Source organism: Ixodes scapularis, unplaced genomic scaffold (genome assembly GCF_016920785.2).
Source record: "Ixodes scapularis isolate PalLabHiFi unplaced genomic scaffold, ASM1692078v2 PGA_scaffold10__122_contigs__length_95168666, whole genome shotgun sequence".
In the NCBI taxonomy this organism is placed as follows: Eukaryota; Metazoa; Arthropoda; class Arachnida; order Ixodida; family Ixodidae; genus Ixodes; species Ixodes scapularis.
The window spans coordinates 71,738,897-71,756,804 of NW_024609836.1; the positions used below are offsets into that span (position 1 = coordinate 71,738,897).

Here is a 17,908-nt window from a genome sequence, read left to right on the forward strand (position 1 = left end):
TCCTATTGTTTTTAACCTCCTTAAGTCCGACAACGTACCCCGTGGCTGGCCCGAAGTCGTGCCGGTTCTGTGTACCGCCTGTGCGTCTTTGTGCACTTGGTCGTAGTGTCCTGTAGAAATTCCGAGCTCCGTAAAGGAAAAGGCACTCCAGAGTTTCCAGAACATTTAATGATTGCTTGCGGAGCTGGGGTGCGAGCCCTATCTCCGAAGCCGCGCTCATTTTTTTCCTCTTCCCGATTGCAGGCGGCGGAGTACTGTCCGCTGCAGTGCCTGGAGTGGCTGACGATGCAGGTGCCCCGCAACAAGCTTGCCCACACCTGGGTGCTGCAGAGCATGGACACCTGGGTCGAGAAGTTCCTGCTGGCGCACGCCCTGCAGAGGGTTCGCAACGGTAGGCTGCGCTTCCGAGTCACTCGCGTAGCCTGGTTAGGAGAACCTGGTGCTTCTCATTTTCCTCTTCAGCGTGCTATTTTGTATCCTGTGTACAGCTTCTCTTGGATGAAAACCGATTGCTGCATACTGTGAGCTAGTACTTAATTTTCGCAAAGACCTAAATTTTGCTAATTTCGCGACTTAAACGAATTATTGCGAGAAATTGGTCACGCAAGTATATTGCCACACGGTAAAGAATATGCAGCATGCTACTCCTAATTGCAAAATTTTGTGCTCACAAAATATTTCTTACATTCAGACTTGCCAAAATTTGCAAAATATTGAGCTTGATAGTATTTTCCTTAACCAGTATACCATAATGTATCACACGTATAGCTTTGCTCGGACAAAAATGCAAACATTTGGTGAGAACTGAGGACAGAGAAAAGCTTTCGGTGCATTTTGAATATTCGTCGGTAAAGCGTATTTTAACTTTTAAAAAAGTACCGTATTTGCACGAATATAACGCGACCACGAATATAACGCGAGGGCAGTTTTTGATGCCCCCAAAAAGAAAAAAAATATTATTACTATTATAACGCGAACCGATGCCGCGTCAATTTCTCGCACTTGGGGGCATAGCAGAAGTGAAAAGTCAATGGAAATGGAAGAAATATCTGTTTATGTTTTGACTGCACTCATCCTCACTGCTCAGGTCCTTCCGTTTACAATCCACTTGGCGACTACGCAGGTATGCAGCAGCACGGCACCTGCTTGTCTGGTAGTTCTTTTTTCTTCCGTGGGAGCTCCTCGGCAGCCCACAATCCAAACAAGGCGCGGAAGCAGAAGCACCAACACACAAACACCAGACCACTCTGGAGCAGAAACTAAACAATGCGCTGGCAGAAAAAAGACTGCTGAACCCGATACACGATCACACTTCTTGTTCTGGTCCCTCTTCGTAAACAAATGCCTCGTGTTGCACGATTGCGTAAACGCGGTCGGTGGTCTTGGCTTGGCTTGTGTTGATTTGACTTGGCCCGGCTTGGCTTGGCTCGAATTGGCCGGTGCCCGCATTCCCGCATGGCGCGCGCGCGTGCAGCGTGCGCGCCACTGATATCAGTGGTGCGCGCGATGTAAAAACACAAAAGCGATAAAAATGCTTTTTTATGTTTTCTATTCGCCCCTTCACGTGGCCCAATGGCTAGAAAATGGCCCTCCACACCCCCACTTCTTTTCCCATTGGATCTTTTGCATTGAGCCGGAGGGATGACTTTCTCCTCTGGCTTTCTCCAGACTCGCGCGCCTCGTGGCTGAACTCGATTCCGAATATAACGCGAGGTGCGTTTTGGAGCACGTAATTTCGGAAAAAAACTCGCGTTATATTCGTGCAAATACGGTAACCAGAAACCCTTTTGAAGTTGTTAAAAGTGTCTCAAATAAGTGAACTTTTAGAGCGCAGCTCTTAGGCACCCGTTTCCGGCTTGAGCGTCGGTGTCGGCATAACCGCGTGTTGCATTATGGGACGTTTCCCATAATGACGTCATGAGGGTTACTCTCACGATGATTGCGAGGGTTACCCTCACGAGGGATATCCTCACCAGGATCACAAGGGTTACCCTCATGAGGGTTACAAGGGTTACCCTTACGAGGGTCACGAAGGTAACGTCACGTGTGACGTCATGATTGGAAACACGTGACGTCATACGTCACGTGTGGTGTCACATGGCGTCACAGGCACCTAACACTGCCAATATTTCCGCTAAATGAAATTTTTCCGCTAAATATGGCGGAAATGCCCTGCTAAATTTACCCTCGTTTCTGTCACGTGTGACGTTGCACACATGACATCATGTGCGACGTCACAAGGGTTAAGTTTTCCCGCTAAATTTAGCGGGGAAGGAAGAGGGGCATACCCTCTCTTCCGTACCCTCCCCTCCTCCTCCTCCAGAGCTGCACTCTAATTCGGCATCACTAAAAATTGTAAACGTCCTTCATTTTTTTTAGACCTGGCCAAACTGCTTAAAGGGGCACTGACACCCCAAACTTCGTATTCTATTTTATTGTCTAAAACGATGCAAGTTGTAGTCATAGACACGCAAAAAAAACCGCATCGCGAAAAAAAACTTCCCCGCGCGCGCGTGCGCCTTTTTATTTTTGTTGTTTATATTTCCCGCGCTAACCTCCTTGCTTCTTTTGATCGGTGACGTCAAAAATCAGGAAATTTAAAAGCTTTGTAGGCGACATTTCTATAACATTTAATAACGGCAATCGTAAAACATGTTTTTTAACGCAATGACGAACGCACTACGGCCTTTCTTTTTGAAATACCAAAAATCAGATTTCGGTGTGATGTCGCTTCCTGAATTTGTGTTCTCCCTCGGAAACCTTGGCGGCGCTCGAGCAGAGGCTTATCGCTGAGTCGGGGAAGACCGGTTTTGCCCCGCGCCGGCTCCCTTCTATCCCGCCTGCTCCCCTCCTCCTCTCTTCGGGTCGCGGTAGCAACGGCGCTTTGCTTCACAGCGTGGTGCGGAGGTCCGAAAGAAAGTCGAGTCGCAGGAGACCGCAAAATTTGACTCGCTGCGCTGGCGCGGATCGCGCGGGAACTTCAAATTCGGCATTTGGAAATTGTTTTTTTAATTCACAAATACTGAATTCCCAAGTTTCGAATTTTGAGGGTAACGTTGTGGTTCTCCTTAGGGCCACTGCCTTTGGGAGTACCACGTTCGCGGCGAGACGCTCTACCGCGAAGCGGGTTCGTACTCGCGTGGCATGCTGCTCGTTGAGCGCAAACAGACACCAGTCACGTTGGTAACGGTGATAAACTGTTTATTTACAATGAAACAAAATAACAACAACACAGCGGCTATAAGTTGGTGAACGCCGTCGGTGTGGAGATCGCCCACGGCCGAACGGTCGTTCACAAAGGTACAAAGTACGGGGTAAACGCTCACCGGTGCGCCGGAAGGGTCCCCGTTGTCGCCGCCGCCGAATCCCAGGAAGAAGAGAGAAGCGAGACTCCTGTCCGCTGGTTTTAAGATAACGGCGGGGGCGAAGTGGCCAATCAAGGAGCGACACGTCGATCTCCTTTGTGCGGGGGTCCGTTACGGAAATCGCCCCAAGGGGGGAGAGGAGGAAGCCACTCACAGTGGTAAGCGGCGCCACCTCTCGCTACGTCGGCGCGGCCGCCAAGGCGCGCCAAAACGCTGACGCGACAGAATGTTGAGGGATCACAATCCCCACACTCCCCCCTCCTTAGCCAATAGTCACCCGCAAACGGGTGGACCAACACAAACACACAACAAGACTAAAATAATAAAAAAAAGGCCGCCAGCGGCTGCAACTACACGGGAAACAACAGCCCGGCTCATACATTCATGGTCCAAAACTTCGTCCAGCGGTAGCTCACCAGCGGCACAGCTCCCAGCGGCAGTCGGTCGGCTGCGTCATCCCGTGACGGTCGCGCACGTAGCAAGTCACCTCCTGAGCGCCCAGGCCGGGGTAGGGCGTCGAGCCCAAAGTGACGATGTCCCACAGCAGTATTCCGCCGAACGCCCAGACGTCGGACTTGAAGGGGAAACCAGGAGTTGCACGCACTCCGGAGCCATCCACCGCACCGGGAGGGCGCACTTGGACACTGGTGGTAGAGGTCCGTCTCGGAGTCCATAGTGCTCCTGGAGAGGCCGAAGCCGGCGACCTTGTAGCAGCCGTGTCCGTCGACGAGCACGTTCCGGGCGACCAGGTCCCGGAGGATTATCCCTCGGCTGCCGATGTAGTGCATGCCCTGCGAGACCTGCTGGCCGAACTGCGCCAGGTCCCTGGGCCCTTGGGACTTGTTACGGGACGAAACGGGAACAGCTGGTCCCTGGTCAGCGAGCTTTCCAACCGCGGAGCGGGTCCCGAAGATGATGAACCGGCAGTCCCTGGCCGGATGTCGATCCCGACGGCACACGAAAACGACGGGCTGCTGGTTTGGTACGCGGCCGGCTGGGGTAGCGGGGCCGCCTGACGAGTCACGCGCAGCTGTGGTCCCTGGACGCCGCTGGACGCCGCTAAACTGCCGTAGCCAGGAGACAGCAGCTCCAGAACGACGCGAAGCAAAGGCTGGAGGTCCTCTTCGTAGGTGCGGAACGTACTGCGGTAGAATGACCACTTGGTCTCCGACCGCTCGTGACGACGCTCGCACCGCGCTCTTGCGTTGACATGTGGCCCACGTGAGCGTAGGTGGCAATAACTGACCAATGGCAGTTACGCGTACCCTTTCCCTCGGAAGCCGTGTTTGGGGGATTCCCCTACGGGTTCATCCGGGAGCGAACGCTGAGGTGACGTATCAAGGTCACTGCTTGCCAGTAAACAATGGTGTCTGGCGCGTTCGCGAAGGCAGCAGGTGCATTGTGTGTTGCACTTCCCTTAATGTGACATTTCGCCACTTACAGGGGCTGCCTCTACGAAAACTTCGGATAATAGTTCCTCCGTCTCCGCAGATTGTAGCGAGACGACTGTTGTTCGCTGCTGGCGTCGTCTCGCGCTGCGTGTGCATGTTTCTGCGGGGGCTGAGTTTGCTCGTTGGCCCCGTTTTCCCTCTCATGGTAGGGTTTCAGATCGCACACATGTACCGGCCCACCGACTTTTCTTGATTGCAAGTTTGTCAGCTTGTACACGAGTGGGGAGAGAAGTTCCTGCACTCGGTACGGGCCACACCACTTCGGAGCCAAAGCGGCGGAGAAGCCTTTGCTGGCATCACTCAGAACATGGTTGCGTCTGAGGACGAGATCGCCCACTTTGTAGCGGAGGTCTCGATGCGAGCGGTCGTACTGAGCTTTTTGTTTCGCTCGCGCTACCCCGAGATTGCGACGCGCCTCCGAGAAGGCTTCCGTCATCCGAGTTCGTAGCTGTTGCGCGTGGTCCGTTTGCGTCGGCTGCGCGTTGTCCACCCCGGCGCTCCCCCCTAGGACACGGTCCATGGGGTTCGGAAGCTCTCTCCCGAATGTGAGGAAAGCGGGGGTGAAGCCCGTCGAACGGTTGAGAGTGGTCCGAAGTGCGAACCCGATCTCGGGGATATATGCGTCCCAGTCACGGTGCCTTTCCGCGAAGGCGGCCAGCATTGGTTTGATGTTTCTGTTGCATCGCTCCGTGATGTTCGACTGCGGGTGGTACGGCGTGGTTGTTCTGTGCTTTATGCCAAGGGCCTTGCACGCGTCCACGAATACCTTCCCGACGAAGTAGCTCGCTCGATCAGTCAAAAGAGCTTCGGGGAATCCAAAACGGGTGAAAACCTCCATGAGCTTCTCCGTTATCGCTCGGGCTGTCAGCTTACGGAGTGGAAAAAGTTCCGTCCATTTGCTGAAGTGGTCAGTTACAACCAGCAGATACTGGTGTCCTTTAGGGCTCCTCGGTAGGGGGCCGACCACGTCGCAGGCTGCCAGAGACCATGATTGCTGGCTCGGAATCGGTTGCATTAGGCCCGGGGGTTTGCCGCCTCTCGGTTTGAAGCTTTGGCAAGAGTGGCAGGTGCGGGCATAACGGAAAACGTCCCGTTTCATGCCCGGCCAGGTGGCGATGCGACATAACTTTGAGTAAGTCTTGGAGCCGCTCGCGTGTCCGGCCAAGTGCGAGTCGTGATAGTAGCGCAAAACTGCGTTTCTCAGACTGCGGGGTACCACTACCTTGAACGCCTCGTCGGAGTCGTTCTCGGAGGGTATGTACCTCAGCAAGAGCCCGTCATTGCTCAGCAGATATGAATCCTCCGTGCCCGCACCAATACCAGATGCGTCCCGGCACTCGGCGCCTACTACAATACCAGTAGTGTTGCGCCCGGCGGTCGCACCGCCCGCCTCCACGGCGTCCGACTCTTCCGCGAGTCCGTCGATCACCTTTCGACAAAACGGATCATTCTGCTGGGCTTTCAGAAGCTCTTCTTTGCTGAACACGATTCCCACGGCGCTCACTGCGTCTAGGTGGTTGATCGTCTCGTCCGGGGTGGTCAGATCTGCTGCCTCCCTTTGGGACTGAGTCACGGCTTCGCCTGACAATGTGGATGTCGTTGGCTCGGCCTGGGTCTTTGCGGAAATCTGTGTGCAGTCTACGGGGGCTCGTGACAATGCGTCCGCCACCACGTTTGTGCTGCCTTTCCGGTACCGCACGACGTAGTCGTATTTTTGCAGCATCAAAGCCCATCTTGCCAAGCGACCAGCGGGTTCGCGAAGTCGGGAGAGCCATATTAGGCTTTGGTGATCTGTTTCGATCACGAACGTGGTCCCGTCGACATAAATGTCGAAGCGCCGGAGTGCAAAGACGATGGCCAAGCACTCTTGTTCGCATGTGCTGTAGTTCCTTTCAGCTGGCGTCAACGAGCGGCTGGCGAAGGCCACCGGTCGGAGTACACCTTCGTGCAGTTGGAGCAGGACCGCGCCCAAGCCAAGATTGCTGGCATCTGTTTGGATCAGAAAGGGCTTGTTCAAGTCGGGTAGCTTGAGTTCAGCTGTGTCCGCGAGCGCTCGGGAGGTGCGGCGAAAGGCCGCTTCCTGCTCGGGACCCCAGCTCCAACTCACGGACTTTCGCAATAGGCGTGTCAGTGGTGCTTGAAGCGTCGCGCAGTTTGGGATGAATTGGCGATAGAAGTTCACCATTCCCAGGTAGCGACGGAGGGAGCTCACGTCGGTTGGCGCAGGAAACTCCAGGATTGCCTGTAGTTTGTCGGGATGTGGCGCAAGGCGCCCGCGATCCAGTTCGAACCCGAGCAAGGCGATGCGGGTTTCGGCTATTTGAGCCTTTTCGGGGTTCAGGGTCATTCCCGCGGCTTTTAGCCGGTCCAGTACGTCCTCGAGATGGCGTAGGTGATCTTCGAAGGTGTTGGAGTAGACGACAATGTCGTCGAGATAGGCCATTGCGTGTTTCCATTTGGCTTCTCCCAGTACTCGGTCGATCAATCGCTGGAACGTCATAGGCGCTCCGCACAGACCGAAGGGCATTCGCGTGAATTCGAAAAGCCCGCGGTGACAACAGAAGGCTGTTTTTGCCTCGTCACCTGGCTCCATCCGAACCTGGAGGTAGCCTCGGCTAGCGTCCAGGGTGGTGAAGTACCGCGCACTGCCCAAGTTGGACAGAATCGAGTCGATGCTCGGTAGCGGGTAGGCGTCCTTTCGTGTGACGTCGTTGAGACGGCGGTAGTCCACGCAAAGACGTGAGCTGCCGTCTTTCTTCGGGACCAGCACCACGGGGAATGCCCAGGGGCTGTTAGATCGCCGGACAACTCCGGTGTCGATCATTTCGTCCAGGGCACGGTCGATGGCTTTTCGTTTAGCCAAGCTTACAGGTCGCGCGTTCTGCCTTCTGGGCAGTTCGTCGCCCGTGTCAATCCGATGTCGCACTTCGTTTGTGCAGCCCGGTCGGTCCGTGAACATTGCGTCATAGCGGCGCAACAACGATGACAGTTGGGCTTTTTCTCGCCCGGACACGCTGCATGATTGCGTGAGCAGTGGGTGCGTCATTTCCCCGATGGGGGCGGCGCTCGCTGCCATCGGCGCTGGACTCGGTGTCTTGGGGTCAATGACCCGGTTTAGGGAGTCCCTCGCTTCCTCTCGACGGCTCGTCGCGTGCGCCAATGGTGGCGTTGGCGGTACGGCCGGGGGTTCGCAGAAGGGTTTCAGGGGTGCAAAAGTGCCCTCCCGATAGCCTGCGCTGCTGACGTCGATTACAATGCCTGTTTTGGCAAGGAAGTCTCTGCCCAAAATAATGGGCACCGATAGGCCAGGGAGATGAACGAAGCGTTGTCGTCTTACTCGATTCTCCCATCTCGCGACCAGCCGCGCGGTACCAGCCGAAAGGGCGGTTCCGCAGGCTAGGCGAAAGGCAGTGTTGCATTCTCGGAGTCGGACAGAATTCTGTCGGAGGTGAGTCAACACTTCGTCGCCGAACATCGAAGCGCTTGCTCCGGTGTCGAGGAGTGCCTTGAATGGCTTGCCGGCGATCGTCACAGAAATGAACGGGGCCGGCGTGCCGGTCGGGAAGCCTATTCTGTAGGCGGTCGGCAAAAGAGTGGCCATAGGACCCTCTGATTCTTTGTTAGCCACCGGTCCGTCCGTCCAAGGGCCGTTTACCGGTGGCTTTGCTCGTTTCCCGCACGGTGCGATTCCGTGTTCGGCCGCTCCGGGCACTGGCGAGCGAGATGACCGGGGCGATTGCACCGAAAACATCTTCTGTCGTCGCCTCGCTGGGGGTTCCGCCGTGCGTTTTGGCTGTCGCCGGCTCTGTCGTAGCGTGAATCGGCTCGCTGAGATTGAGGGATCCTCGTTTCCTCCTGCCTCGCTGCCTCGTTGGGGCGCGAGTCGGTGGTTCTGAACTGCGGCGTCGGCCGGCTTGTTCGTCTACCGTAGGAGTACGGGTCGAGCGCACGATCTGAGATTGCGTACGTGTCTCGGCCCCGATCTTCCGCATAGTTTGCGGAATCGTAGCGCCTTGGTGCTCGAGATGGCGTGTCCCCGCTCCACGCGCAGCGCGGTTCGAGGGCCGCTGACGCTGGAGGCGGAGGCCGGTACGCACGGGCAGCGAGAATGTCACCCTGAAGGCGCCGGGCCTCGGAGGCGAGCTCGTTCAGGTCGCGGAAACGGCTGCCTCGAAGATACGCAGCGAAAGTCGGATGGCTTTGGCGTATGACGCGTTCCACTCGCTCTGCATTGGGAGCTGAGGGTTCTGCGAGCTCGAAGAGCTCTTGCATGGCTCGTACGAACTCCAGCAGGGACTCGTCCGGATGCTGGGTTCGCTGTTCGAGCTCCCGCCGCATCCTTCTCTCGTAGTCGGCGGGAAGGAATTCGCGGCGGAACGCTTCTCGGAACTGATCGAGCGTTCCGGGTTGGTCACCGACAAGTCGGAACCAGCGGGCGGCTTCGTCGACGAGCGCGATTGGCAGAATGCGCTCAAGTATTTCACGATCGGACATTCCCATCGCGCGTTGGTACTTCCGTAAATCGTTAAGGAAGTCCGTAGCGCTCGCTTTGTCTGCGTAACCCCGATAAGTCGGGACGGGAATCCGGACCGGAGGTCGTTGGGCCTGTGGTGCGAGTGTTGTCGTTCGCAACGCACCTGTCAGACTCTCAATCACACGTGCCGCGTTTTCGAGCAAGGTGTGGTGAGGCGCCGCAGCGGTTTCTCCGTGGGGAGACCGGTAGGCTTCGCTTTGTGCCGGCGGCGGAGCACGTGCGTTCAGGGAAGATCCGGGAGCGATGGCGCCCGTCCGCAATGGCGTCGGAACCACGCTCGGCTCCAGGCGTGCGCCGTAGGACGCTTCTCGTTGGAGGGTTGGCATTTCGGCTTCCCGTTGAAGTGGGGGCCGCGCGAATGCGTCGGCCGCGGTCGCCAGCGTGAGCAAATCCGAGAAGTCGGTCTGCATCGTCACGGTAAGCGCTGGTTGCGCGAGGACTCGTCACTCGGCAGCAGTCGCCACACACAGACGTACCAGGGTTCTGGTCGTCAGCCCTTTTGTTGGGCGCCAAATTGTGGTTCTCCTTAGGGCCACTGCCTTTGGGAGTACCACGTTCGCGGCGAGACGCTCTACCGCGAAGCGGGTTCGTACTCGCGTGGCATGCTGCTCGTTGAGCGCAAACAGACACCAGTCACGTTGGTAACGGTGATAAACTGTTTATTTACAATGAAACAAAATAACAACAACACAGCGGCTATAAGTTGGTGAACGCCGTCGGTGTGGAGATCGCCCACGGCCGAACGGTCGTTCACAAAGGTACAAAGTACGGGGTAAACGCTCACCGGTGCGCCGGAAGGGTCCCCGTTGTCGCCGCCGCCGAATCCCAGGAAGAAGAGAGAAGCGAGACTCCTGTCCGCTGGTTTTAAGATAACGGCGGGGGCGAAGTGGCCAATCAAGGAGCGACACGTCGATCTCCTTTGTGCGGGGGTCCGTTACGGAAATCGCCCCAAGGGGGGAGAGGAGGAAGCCACTCACAGTGGTAAGCGGCGCCACCTCTCGCTACGTCGGCGCGGCCGCCAAGGCGCGCCAAAACGCTGACGCGACAGAATGTTGAGGGATCACAATCCCCACAACGTCCCGACATCATTTTCAATCGTTTCGGATAATAAAATAAATTACGATTTTGATGTGTCAGTGCCCCTTTAAGGTAAAACAGGTGCAAGCTTGACAGGTCGAGATATGTTTTATTGTTTGTGATAAAAGGTTGGCCTATTTGAGTGACGAGTTTGAGTGATGACATGCCCGCCCTCCATTCGCAGTGGCGGCCCTTCTGCTGGTGTCACTGGTGCCCAGCTCCCAGTTTCGGCAGGCATTCCGGTCCGGCAGAAATGGTCTGGCCCCCCACAAGGAGTTGCCTGTGAGTTGCTCTAAACTTTTCAATCTCAAGAAACTCCTTGAACAGCATCCAAGGAACGGCTTTACCTACTTAGTAGAAGGAGTCGCCTAGTCCTTGACTCAAGCTTCTATGATGATAAAAAATGGTTGGAATTGTATAGGTATATACAATACAGGCGTGATACTTTTGGCACTCAATGAGAAATATCAATAATATTAGGTAGAAGAATACAATAACATGGTACAATCACATAACTACCTTTCACCAGTACAATGGCGCATGTACAATGGCGCATTTCGTCTCTCGTTGCAGATGAGCTCCGAAGCTGTTTCTGTGATGCACCAGGTGTACCAGTTCCTACTCCGTCTACTCAAAAAGGCCAAGCTGTATGTCGGTGAGTCAAGGCACGAGTTCCTCCTCTGAGGAGGTGCGGCGCCAAAAGGACAGCACTTAACGGTGGCGTTTTTTTTTTGTCTTTCAGAGCCTGCCGTCCATGGCACTGCCAAACTCATGTACTACTTTGCCGTGCTCACTTACTGCCTGGTGGGGAAACAGGAGAAGCTCATGGTGAGTTCTGCAGCTGCGGTTGGCATCAGGTCGGCATTGACAGGTTTTAAGTCGGCACGAATGCGTTCGGGATTGGTTCCAGACTCGCAGGTAACTGCCACCTATGTGTCTAGAGGGCATGCATACAGCAGAAGTTTGTGGCAGGTTCTGCAGCTAGGGTTGGCGTCAAGTCAGCATTGATCGGTTCTATGTCGGCAGGAATGCATTTGGGATTGGCTTGAGGCTTGCAAAGAACCGCCTCCTAAGTGTCTTGATGGCGCTTATATCCCAGGACTAGAGCTAAAAGACATGATTTGACCCTAGTTGCTGTCTGACTGGCTTCAGAATGGCATCACATTGGTATTATGTGGAAAATAGATTAACATCCTTCAGTGAAATTCAACCACCATAGATTGGCATCAAGTTGGTATACCGTAATATTTTGAGAGATAGCCCACCTAAAATTGATAGCAAATCGGAGGAAAATGAGGGGTTAGCTAACTCTCGGTATACCATAAATAAAAAAAAGGTGACAAAATGCTAGTTTTAGTTTTAGTGACCCTCGAAAGTTATGAGCTCAGGAACCAAAGACGACTGTTCTTCCTAGTCAGCAATGTTCGCTTATCTCTCGCCGTGGTTAAGTAACAGCGTTTTTGCCGAGGTCACCATTGGCCAGGGCCCTGCAACTACTGGAAGTGGACTTTCTTTCTATGTTTCTGAAAAAAATAGCAAATCATGCCAAAGATAGGGATGGGGCATCTCTCGCGATATTACGGTGGGTCTTTAATAACTTGGCTCTTGAAAGCAACTTTAGGTTGGAACGAGGAAATGAGCATGGCTCTAGAAGTCAAGATTTTAATAAGGAAAGCTCTCTGTTCTCTCTAATGTTGCCAGGACCCCTGAATTGTTGGCCGTTTTTGTGCCGCGAGATGATGATCTGAAGCACCGAAGCAAAAAGCACGGATGTCTTGTTTTGCGGGAGTCTTTGTGCGGCTAGCCACGTAGTAGTATTTTTGCGGCAAGCTCGAACTAAATGTGTACCTGAAGCCCCCCTACAATCTCACTCTGAAGTCGCGGTAATAAGCAGTTTGCGGCGTCATTCAGGAAGCTGAATCAGAGCTTCATTGAGATTTCACGTCTATGAAAATCGGGACAAAAATTGGAGCGTGAAATCTGGGTGCCGTGCCGACGTCAATGTCTGCCTACAGAGTGCCATTTGTCCGCTGATTACGGGCATGGTTCCGCTTTGTGTCTTGCAGTTCAGCCCTTTCTTCTTGGACCTTTGGAGCCTGTTCCAGCCGGGGCTGTCAGAGCCAGCCATTCCTGTCCATCACAACAAACAGGTGAGGAAGCCAATGGGCACCTCACTGAGCTTAGTTTCTAGTGGTCACCGCCATACACAAAAGGGACAATACAAAATATGAACGAAGCTGCATTGGCCAAATTTTTCAATTTTTCCAATTTCCCAGAATAACTTTTCAAAACAATTCATATTACAGCAAAGCTGTTGTGCGCTAGGATCTGGGAAAAAATGTGTTTGCGGATGTTGACAGAAAACTTCCCATTGGTCGTGGCAAGTATGAATAAATAAAAATAAAAAGAGGGGGCAACCAGCGTGAGTCAGCCTTCCTTGTTATTATTTCGTTATCATCTCTAGGCATCGTCCTCGAGGTCATCCTGGAAGTCATTCTTGAGGTTGTCCAAGAGGTTGTCCTAGGCGTCGTCCTCGAGGTCGTCCTAGAGGTCATCCTAGACGTCGTCCTCGAGGTCGTCCCAGAAGTAGTCCTGAGGTTGTCCTAGACGTCGTCATCTAGGCGTCGTCTTAGACGTCGTAAAAATAACAACTTCGCTGGTCCTCCATTTTTACGTGAAGTGGAAGGGCTCTTAATTTTTTTCTAAAAACATTGAAGTGCTTCTTGGTAGACGGCACTATTTGTTTTAATTTATTTATGTTCATAAGCTCTTGCTATGTGCGTGAGGGCATCACAGCAAAAAAATGTTAACCAGAAAACAACAAAAAAAAAAAAGGCAGAAAAGGGGTTAGATGGCAGCAGGGTGTAATAGTGTGAGAGGTTTAGCCTAAAGTCCAAACTAGGGCACCATTTTGATACTTTTTGTCCTGAATAATTATTTATTCATGAGGCAGGGAGTAGAAACATTTAGGCTGAGATCTTTTATTTTGAAACGCTTTGTTACCAATGACCTGGTGGGACGAGCCACATTGTAGAGCCTCATTGAACGGGAAACCAACTGTAGCATATGGAACTGGGCAAGCTCCTTTTTCGTGATGCTTATGTTCAATGAGTTCATGTGAAGTTTTAGTTGTTGACGTTCATTCAACGGCGAATCTCTCCCTGGTGTTGCAGACGTTGCTGCTGTTCTGGTACCAGGCTTGTGTGGACTGCCCCGAGAACGTCAAGCTCATTGTGCAGAACCCGCACGTCACCAAGAACATTGCCTTCAACTACATACTGTGAGTTTTGACATTCATTTTAGCATGCTTGAGCAGAGAGGGTAAACTGTTGGAAATCCACACATATGTTTGGACCAAGTCTACACAGAAATACGAGCAGGAAAGACCTCCTTGAGAAACCTTTAAAGGTTGGGGGAGGTTTCACTCTCTACCAGGATTGGTTTTTGGTGTTTCCCATGCCTGGAAGCACCTTAAGCTCTCTGTGTTTAAAATTCCTACTGTCAGAAAGGAACAAGATTAGGGCAGTATTAATTTTGAGGGGTTATTTGTTTGGAACAGTGTCTTCAAGCGACTAACTAAAAGACACTCAAGCGACTGTCCAAGTTTAGTTCCACATCTATAACATGCAGCAGAGGTTTTCCAGATGATCCAGACAGGTCATTTTCTCCTGCGCAGATTGATCAAACAATCAATAAAACGTTTGTGTTGATGGTGCTGCATACAAATCGGTTGAGAAGGACAATGTTGTCTCCCACACCGGCTATAATTGGCCGAAAGTCGGCCTATCTCTCAGCAAGATTGATTTGGGACTAAGGGGGGTATCTTATGCCTAAACCGAAGAAAGCTGGGGGTAAGTTGCTGCTGAATTTATTTTGTTGCCGTTGTGTGCGTAACGCAGAGCGGATCACGACGACCAAGACGTGGTGGTGTTCAACCGCTGCATGCTGCCTGCCTACTACGGGCTCCTGCGGCTGTGCTGTCAGCAGTCTCGACCCTTTGCCCGCCAACTGGCAGCCCACCAGAACGTCCAGTGGGCCTTCAAGAACATCACGCCGTACACCACCCTCTACACCGCGGTGAGGCACCGACTTCACACTTTTTTGCGAGTTATGCTATCAAACTCGGTTACGGCAGACCTGGCCGCTGCAAGTGATTTCCTTCAAGCCCGGTTTGAGGTGCAACGTGCTTCTTAAAAGTAGCAGAATGTTTTGAAGAAGTATACCTTTCGGAAACCACAATTTTAGTTCCAAGCTTCTTTCCTGCAAAGTAGTTGTGCTTTATTCAATCTCGAAATATTGAGAAAATATCTCAACAATTCAAACTCTACTTAAGCTTGATTGAAAGCATCAACAAAATTGTATTTCCCCGAGATTTTTCAACACAGAATTCGTTATATGGCTGGCACCTAACCATATCCGGTTAGGTGCCAGCGACGGAAGACGATGGGCCGACTGCCAGCTGAACGCTGATGCAGCGATCATCTCCTCACTGATTGGACACCAGTGCCAGCCAAACCTGTTTTTCGAGTTCCTCCGTGTTTACTGTGGGCGGGGGCAAAACATCACGTGTTTGGATATACAGCGGCGCTCTGCTCCGTGAAACGAGTGCGCTACAGGCTTCTCCAGAGATGGAAAAGCAGAAAGAAAGCGGACTTTTTTGCCGCAACGGGTTGAGGTTGTTCCGAGCGTTTGGTTTTCTTTTGCCGCGAGCTGGTGCCGGGGCTCTGCTCAGCGCTGCCACGTTTCAATCGCTGTCTTCCGCACGCTCTGTCTACTGCGTGCGGTCACTCCAACAGGCTCTTAGAAGGTTGCATTTGCACTACAACTGCAGAAGATGGCAGAAGCAGCAGAAGCTCTTCTTCCGGTGTGAGCCTTCCGCCTTCAATAACATTTCGGCTCGCCCACAGCTAAACACGACGGAAGGCGACAGGCGCACGCTAGAGGCAGAGCTTCTTCCACAGGCCTTATATATTGCAACAGACTAAGTATATTAAAGGCTGGTTCACAAATTTGCATATGTGTGATCAGCTGCATTAGAACCGGTTGTTAACTGCTTTTTTTTTTAAATGTTTTTGGGGGATACACTGGCGCAACCTTTAGTGCCACCCTAGAACAGTCCTAATTCATGGATATTTTACGCATTATACGCACTTGAAACCACGAGAACTCGCCCTCCCTGATGTGGCTCCCGTTTCCCAGGCGGTGGGCGAGCTGCTGAAGCTGATGGAGCTGTTTGTGGCCCTGCCGCGGGGCGCCAGCGACCAGGAGCAGCGCGAGGTGTCGCTGTTCAAGCGCACCACCCTGGCCCTGTACCTGGGCCTGGACCCCCGGGTGTGCTGGGCCACCCTGGTGGCCGCCCTGCGCATCCTCGTGGCCACCCCGCAGGACAGGCTCCTCGTCCTGGCCGGGGGAGGCCTGCCCGTGCTCTTCCAGGTTCGTGCTGCTCGAGAGGGTCAGAATGGCCCGCAGATCGGAGGGGGTTAAAAATATTTCCTCTGTTTGGATGAGTCGGAACAGTCTGCGAGTTTGAGGGTCGGAATTGTGGGCGAATTGAGAGAAAGTAGAAATTGCCCGTGAATTTGGAAGAGGCGTATTCGTTTGTTCATTCGGAGGGGTCGGAATCGTTTGTGAATCTGAAAGAGACGGAATTGTCTTTGAATTCGTATGAGACAAAATTGCCCGCAAATTCGGAGGAGACAGAATTGTTTCAGAATTTGGAAGAGTCAGAAGGTACTGCGAATTAAGGAAAGATGGAATTGTTTGTTAACTAAGGAAACTCAAAATTGCTTGTGAATTGGAAAAAGTAGGAATTCTCCTTGAGTTCGAAAGAGTTGTCTGGTGGCGGCACTGCTGTTACGTGAGGCACCAAAACAGTGAAGCATAGTGCAAAAAAAATGTTTGCAGCTCTTGTCACTGTATGCAAAGAATTGACAGCGATAGTTCAGTGAACGCAGGCATTCACAGTCTGCTTTGACACGGTGAGCCCATGTGTTCCCTCTCTTCCGAAGGTGTCCTATTTCTATGTGGCTTCCTCGTGCGATCATGCTCGAGGCCCAAAGCCTCTAGGCAGGGCAATGCCGGGCGCACTGGCTTGCTGGATGCCTGCCGTCTCTCGTCCAAGGAACCAGCTAGAGTTTCCCGCCCGTAGAGTGTTCTTCACTGGCACCGGACTAAGGCCGTTACTTCCGCCGCCGGTGATGGTGACGGGCCGACATTGAAAGGAGGAAACATCTCTCCAGGCGCTGCACACGCTGCATGTGATGTACCACGAGGCGACGGCATGCCACGTGACGGGAGACCTGGCGGACCTGCTCTCGCTGGTGCTGGAGCTGTTGAGCACGTGCGCGACCGCCGGCAGCGCCGCGGCCGACCCCCTGGCCTCGCTCAGGAGCTGGCCGCAGCTGGGCGATGCACTTCGGCGTCTGCTCACCCTGCTGAACAGCTACGTGCCACCCCAGGTCCGGCTGCTCTGCCTCGGTGAGTTCCTGGGGCTATGCACAGACAACGGTTGAGGACCACCTGTCGTTCTTTTGTTTCACCAAAGATTCAAATTAATTGCCCGTAAAAACCTCGTTGGGCCAATATTAGAGCATTTATTTGTCGTTCGGCACCCCTACTCTGTCCAGGCTTTTCCTGCGTAGTGATCGCGCAATTATTCCGATTAGTGCTCCTTTATGTTATAAAATTGCTCGCTGACGTCTGGCCTTTGTGTTGCGCAGAGGTCCTGAAGGAGCTGGTGACGCTGATGCCTCGCGAGACTGTGGGACCGGTGGTGCCTTTGCTGGCCAGTTGTCACAGCAGTTTCCTCGAAAGCAACGGCCTCAGTGAGTGCAACGCCCCACCACATGGTCTGCTCTGTTCGTCCTCCGGGGTGCCCAGACTGCCCCGATTGCCCGTAACAAGTAAAGTGCTCCTTCGTTTTAGGAGTTTGGAGTATCCGATGAACTCCGAGACAAGAGAATGCGTGGCCTATGAGCTGGGCCCACGCTGTGTGTGTGTGTGTGACGTCACAGAGTCGCACAATGTCGTCGAGTCTCATGTGACATCAGGGTGTCACAATATGTCACGGCGTCATGCGACGTCGTCGTGTTACACGATTGCTCGTGATGTCACTGCGTCATGTGAAGTGAGATATTGTGATGTCGCATGACACAGCGACTCGCACGACACTTAAACTTCACGTCGAGTCACGTAACATCATTGTGTCATGTGATGTTGCGGTATCACGGTTCGTTATGATATTTCCTTTAGATTTAGTGGGGAATATAATTGATGCCCCTATAGGCTATATCGCGTACACGACCTTGACCCACGTCTTGGTCAAGCGTAATGTTTCGCTTTTCCCGTGAAACCCAGCCCTGTAACTGGGGTTCCGTGTTGTCGGTAAATACCGATAGACCCCGAAGATCGACCCCCGAACCGGTTTTATCGAAATCGAAAAAATCTGAAAAACCCAAGTCGAAGCCGTCCTAAAATAAAAA

The 17,908-nt window shown here is 53.1% G+C and overlaps 1 protein-coding gene across 1 annotated transcript in view; it reads left to right on the forward strand.

The window, feature by feature from the left end:
* Window positions 1–17,908, forward strand: part of LOC8031762 (ubiquitin carboxyl-terminal hydrolase 34) — a 101,134-nt gene that overhangs the window by 73,474 nt on the left and 9,752 nt on the right. Inside the window, exons 57-66 of the mRNA XM_042288594.1 lie at window positions 244–391; window positions 10,612–10,709; window positions 11,001–11,082; window positions 11,170–11,255; window positions 12,494–12,577; window positions 13,601–13,707; window positions 14,327–14,504; window positions 15,627–15,860; window positions 16,667–16,904; window positions 17,147–17,251. Coding sequence (XP_042144528.1) covers window positions 244–391; window positions 10,612–10,709; window positions 11,001–11,082; window positions 11,170–11,255; window positions 12,494–12,577; window positions 13,601–13,707; window positions 14,327–14,504; window positions 15,627–15,860; window positions 16,667–16,904; window positions 17,147–17,251 — 1,360 coding nt within the window. The remainder of the gene's footprint in view (window positions 1–243; window positions 392–10,611; window positions 10,710–11,000; window positions 11,083–11,169; window positions 11,256–12,493; window positions 12,578–13,600; window positions 13,708–14,326; window positions 14,505–15,626; window positions 15,861–16,666; window positions 16,905–17,146; window positions 17,252–17,908) is intronic.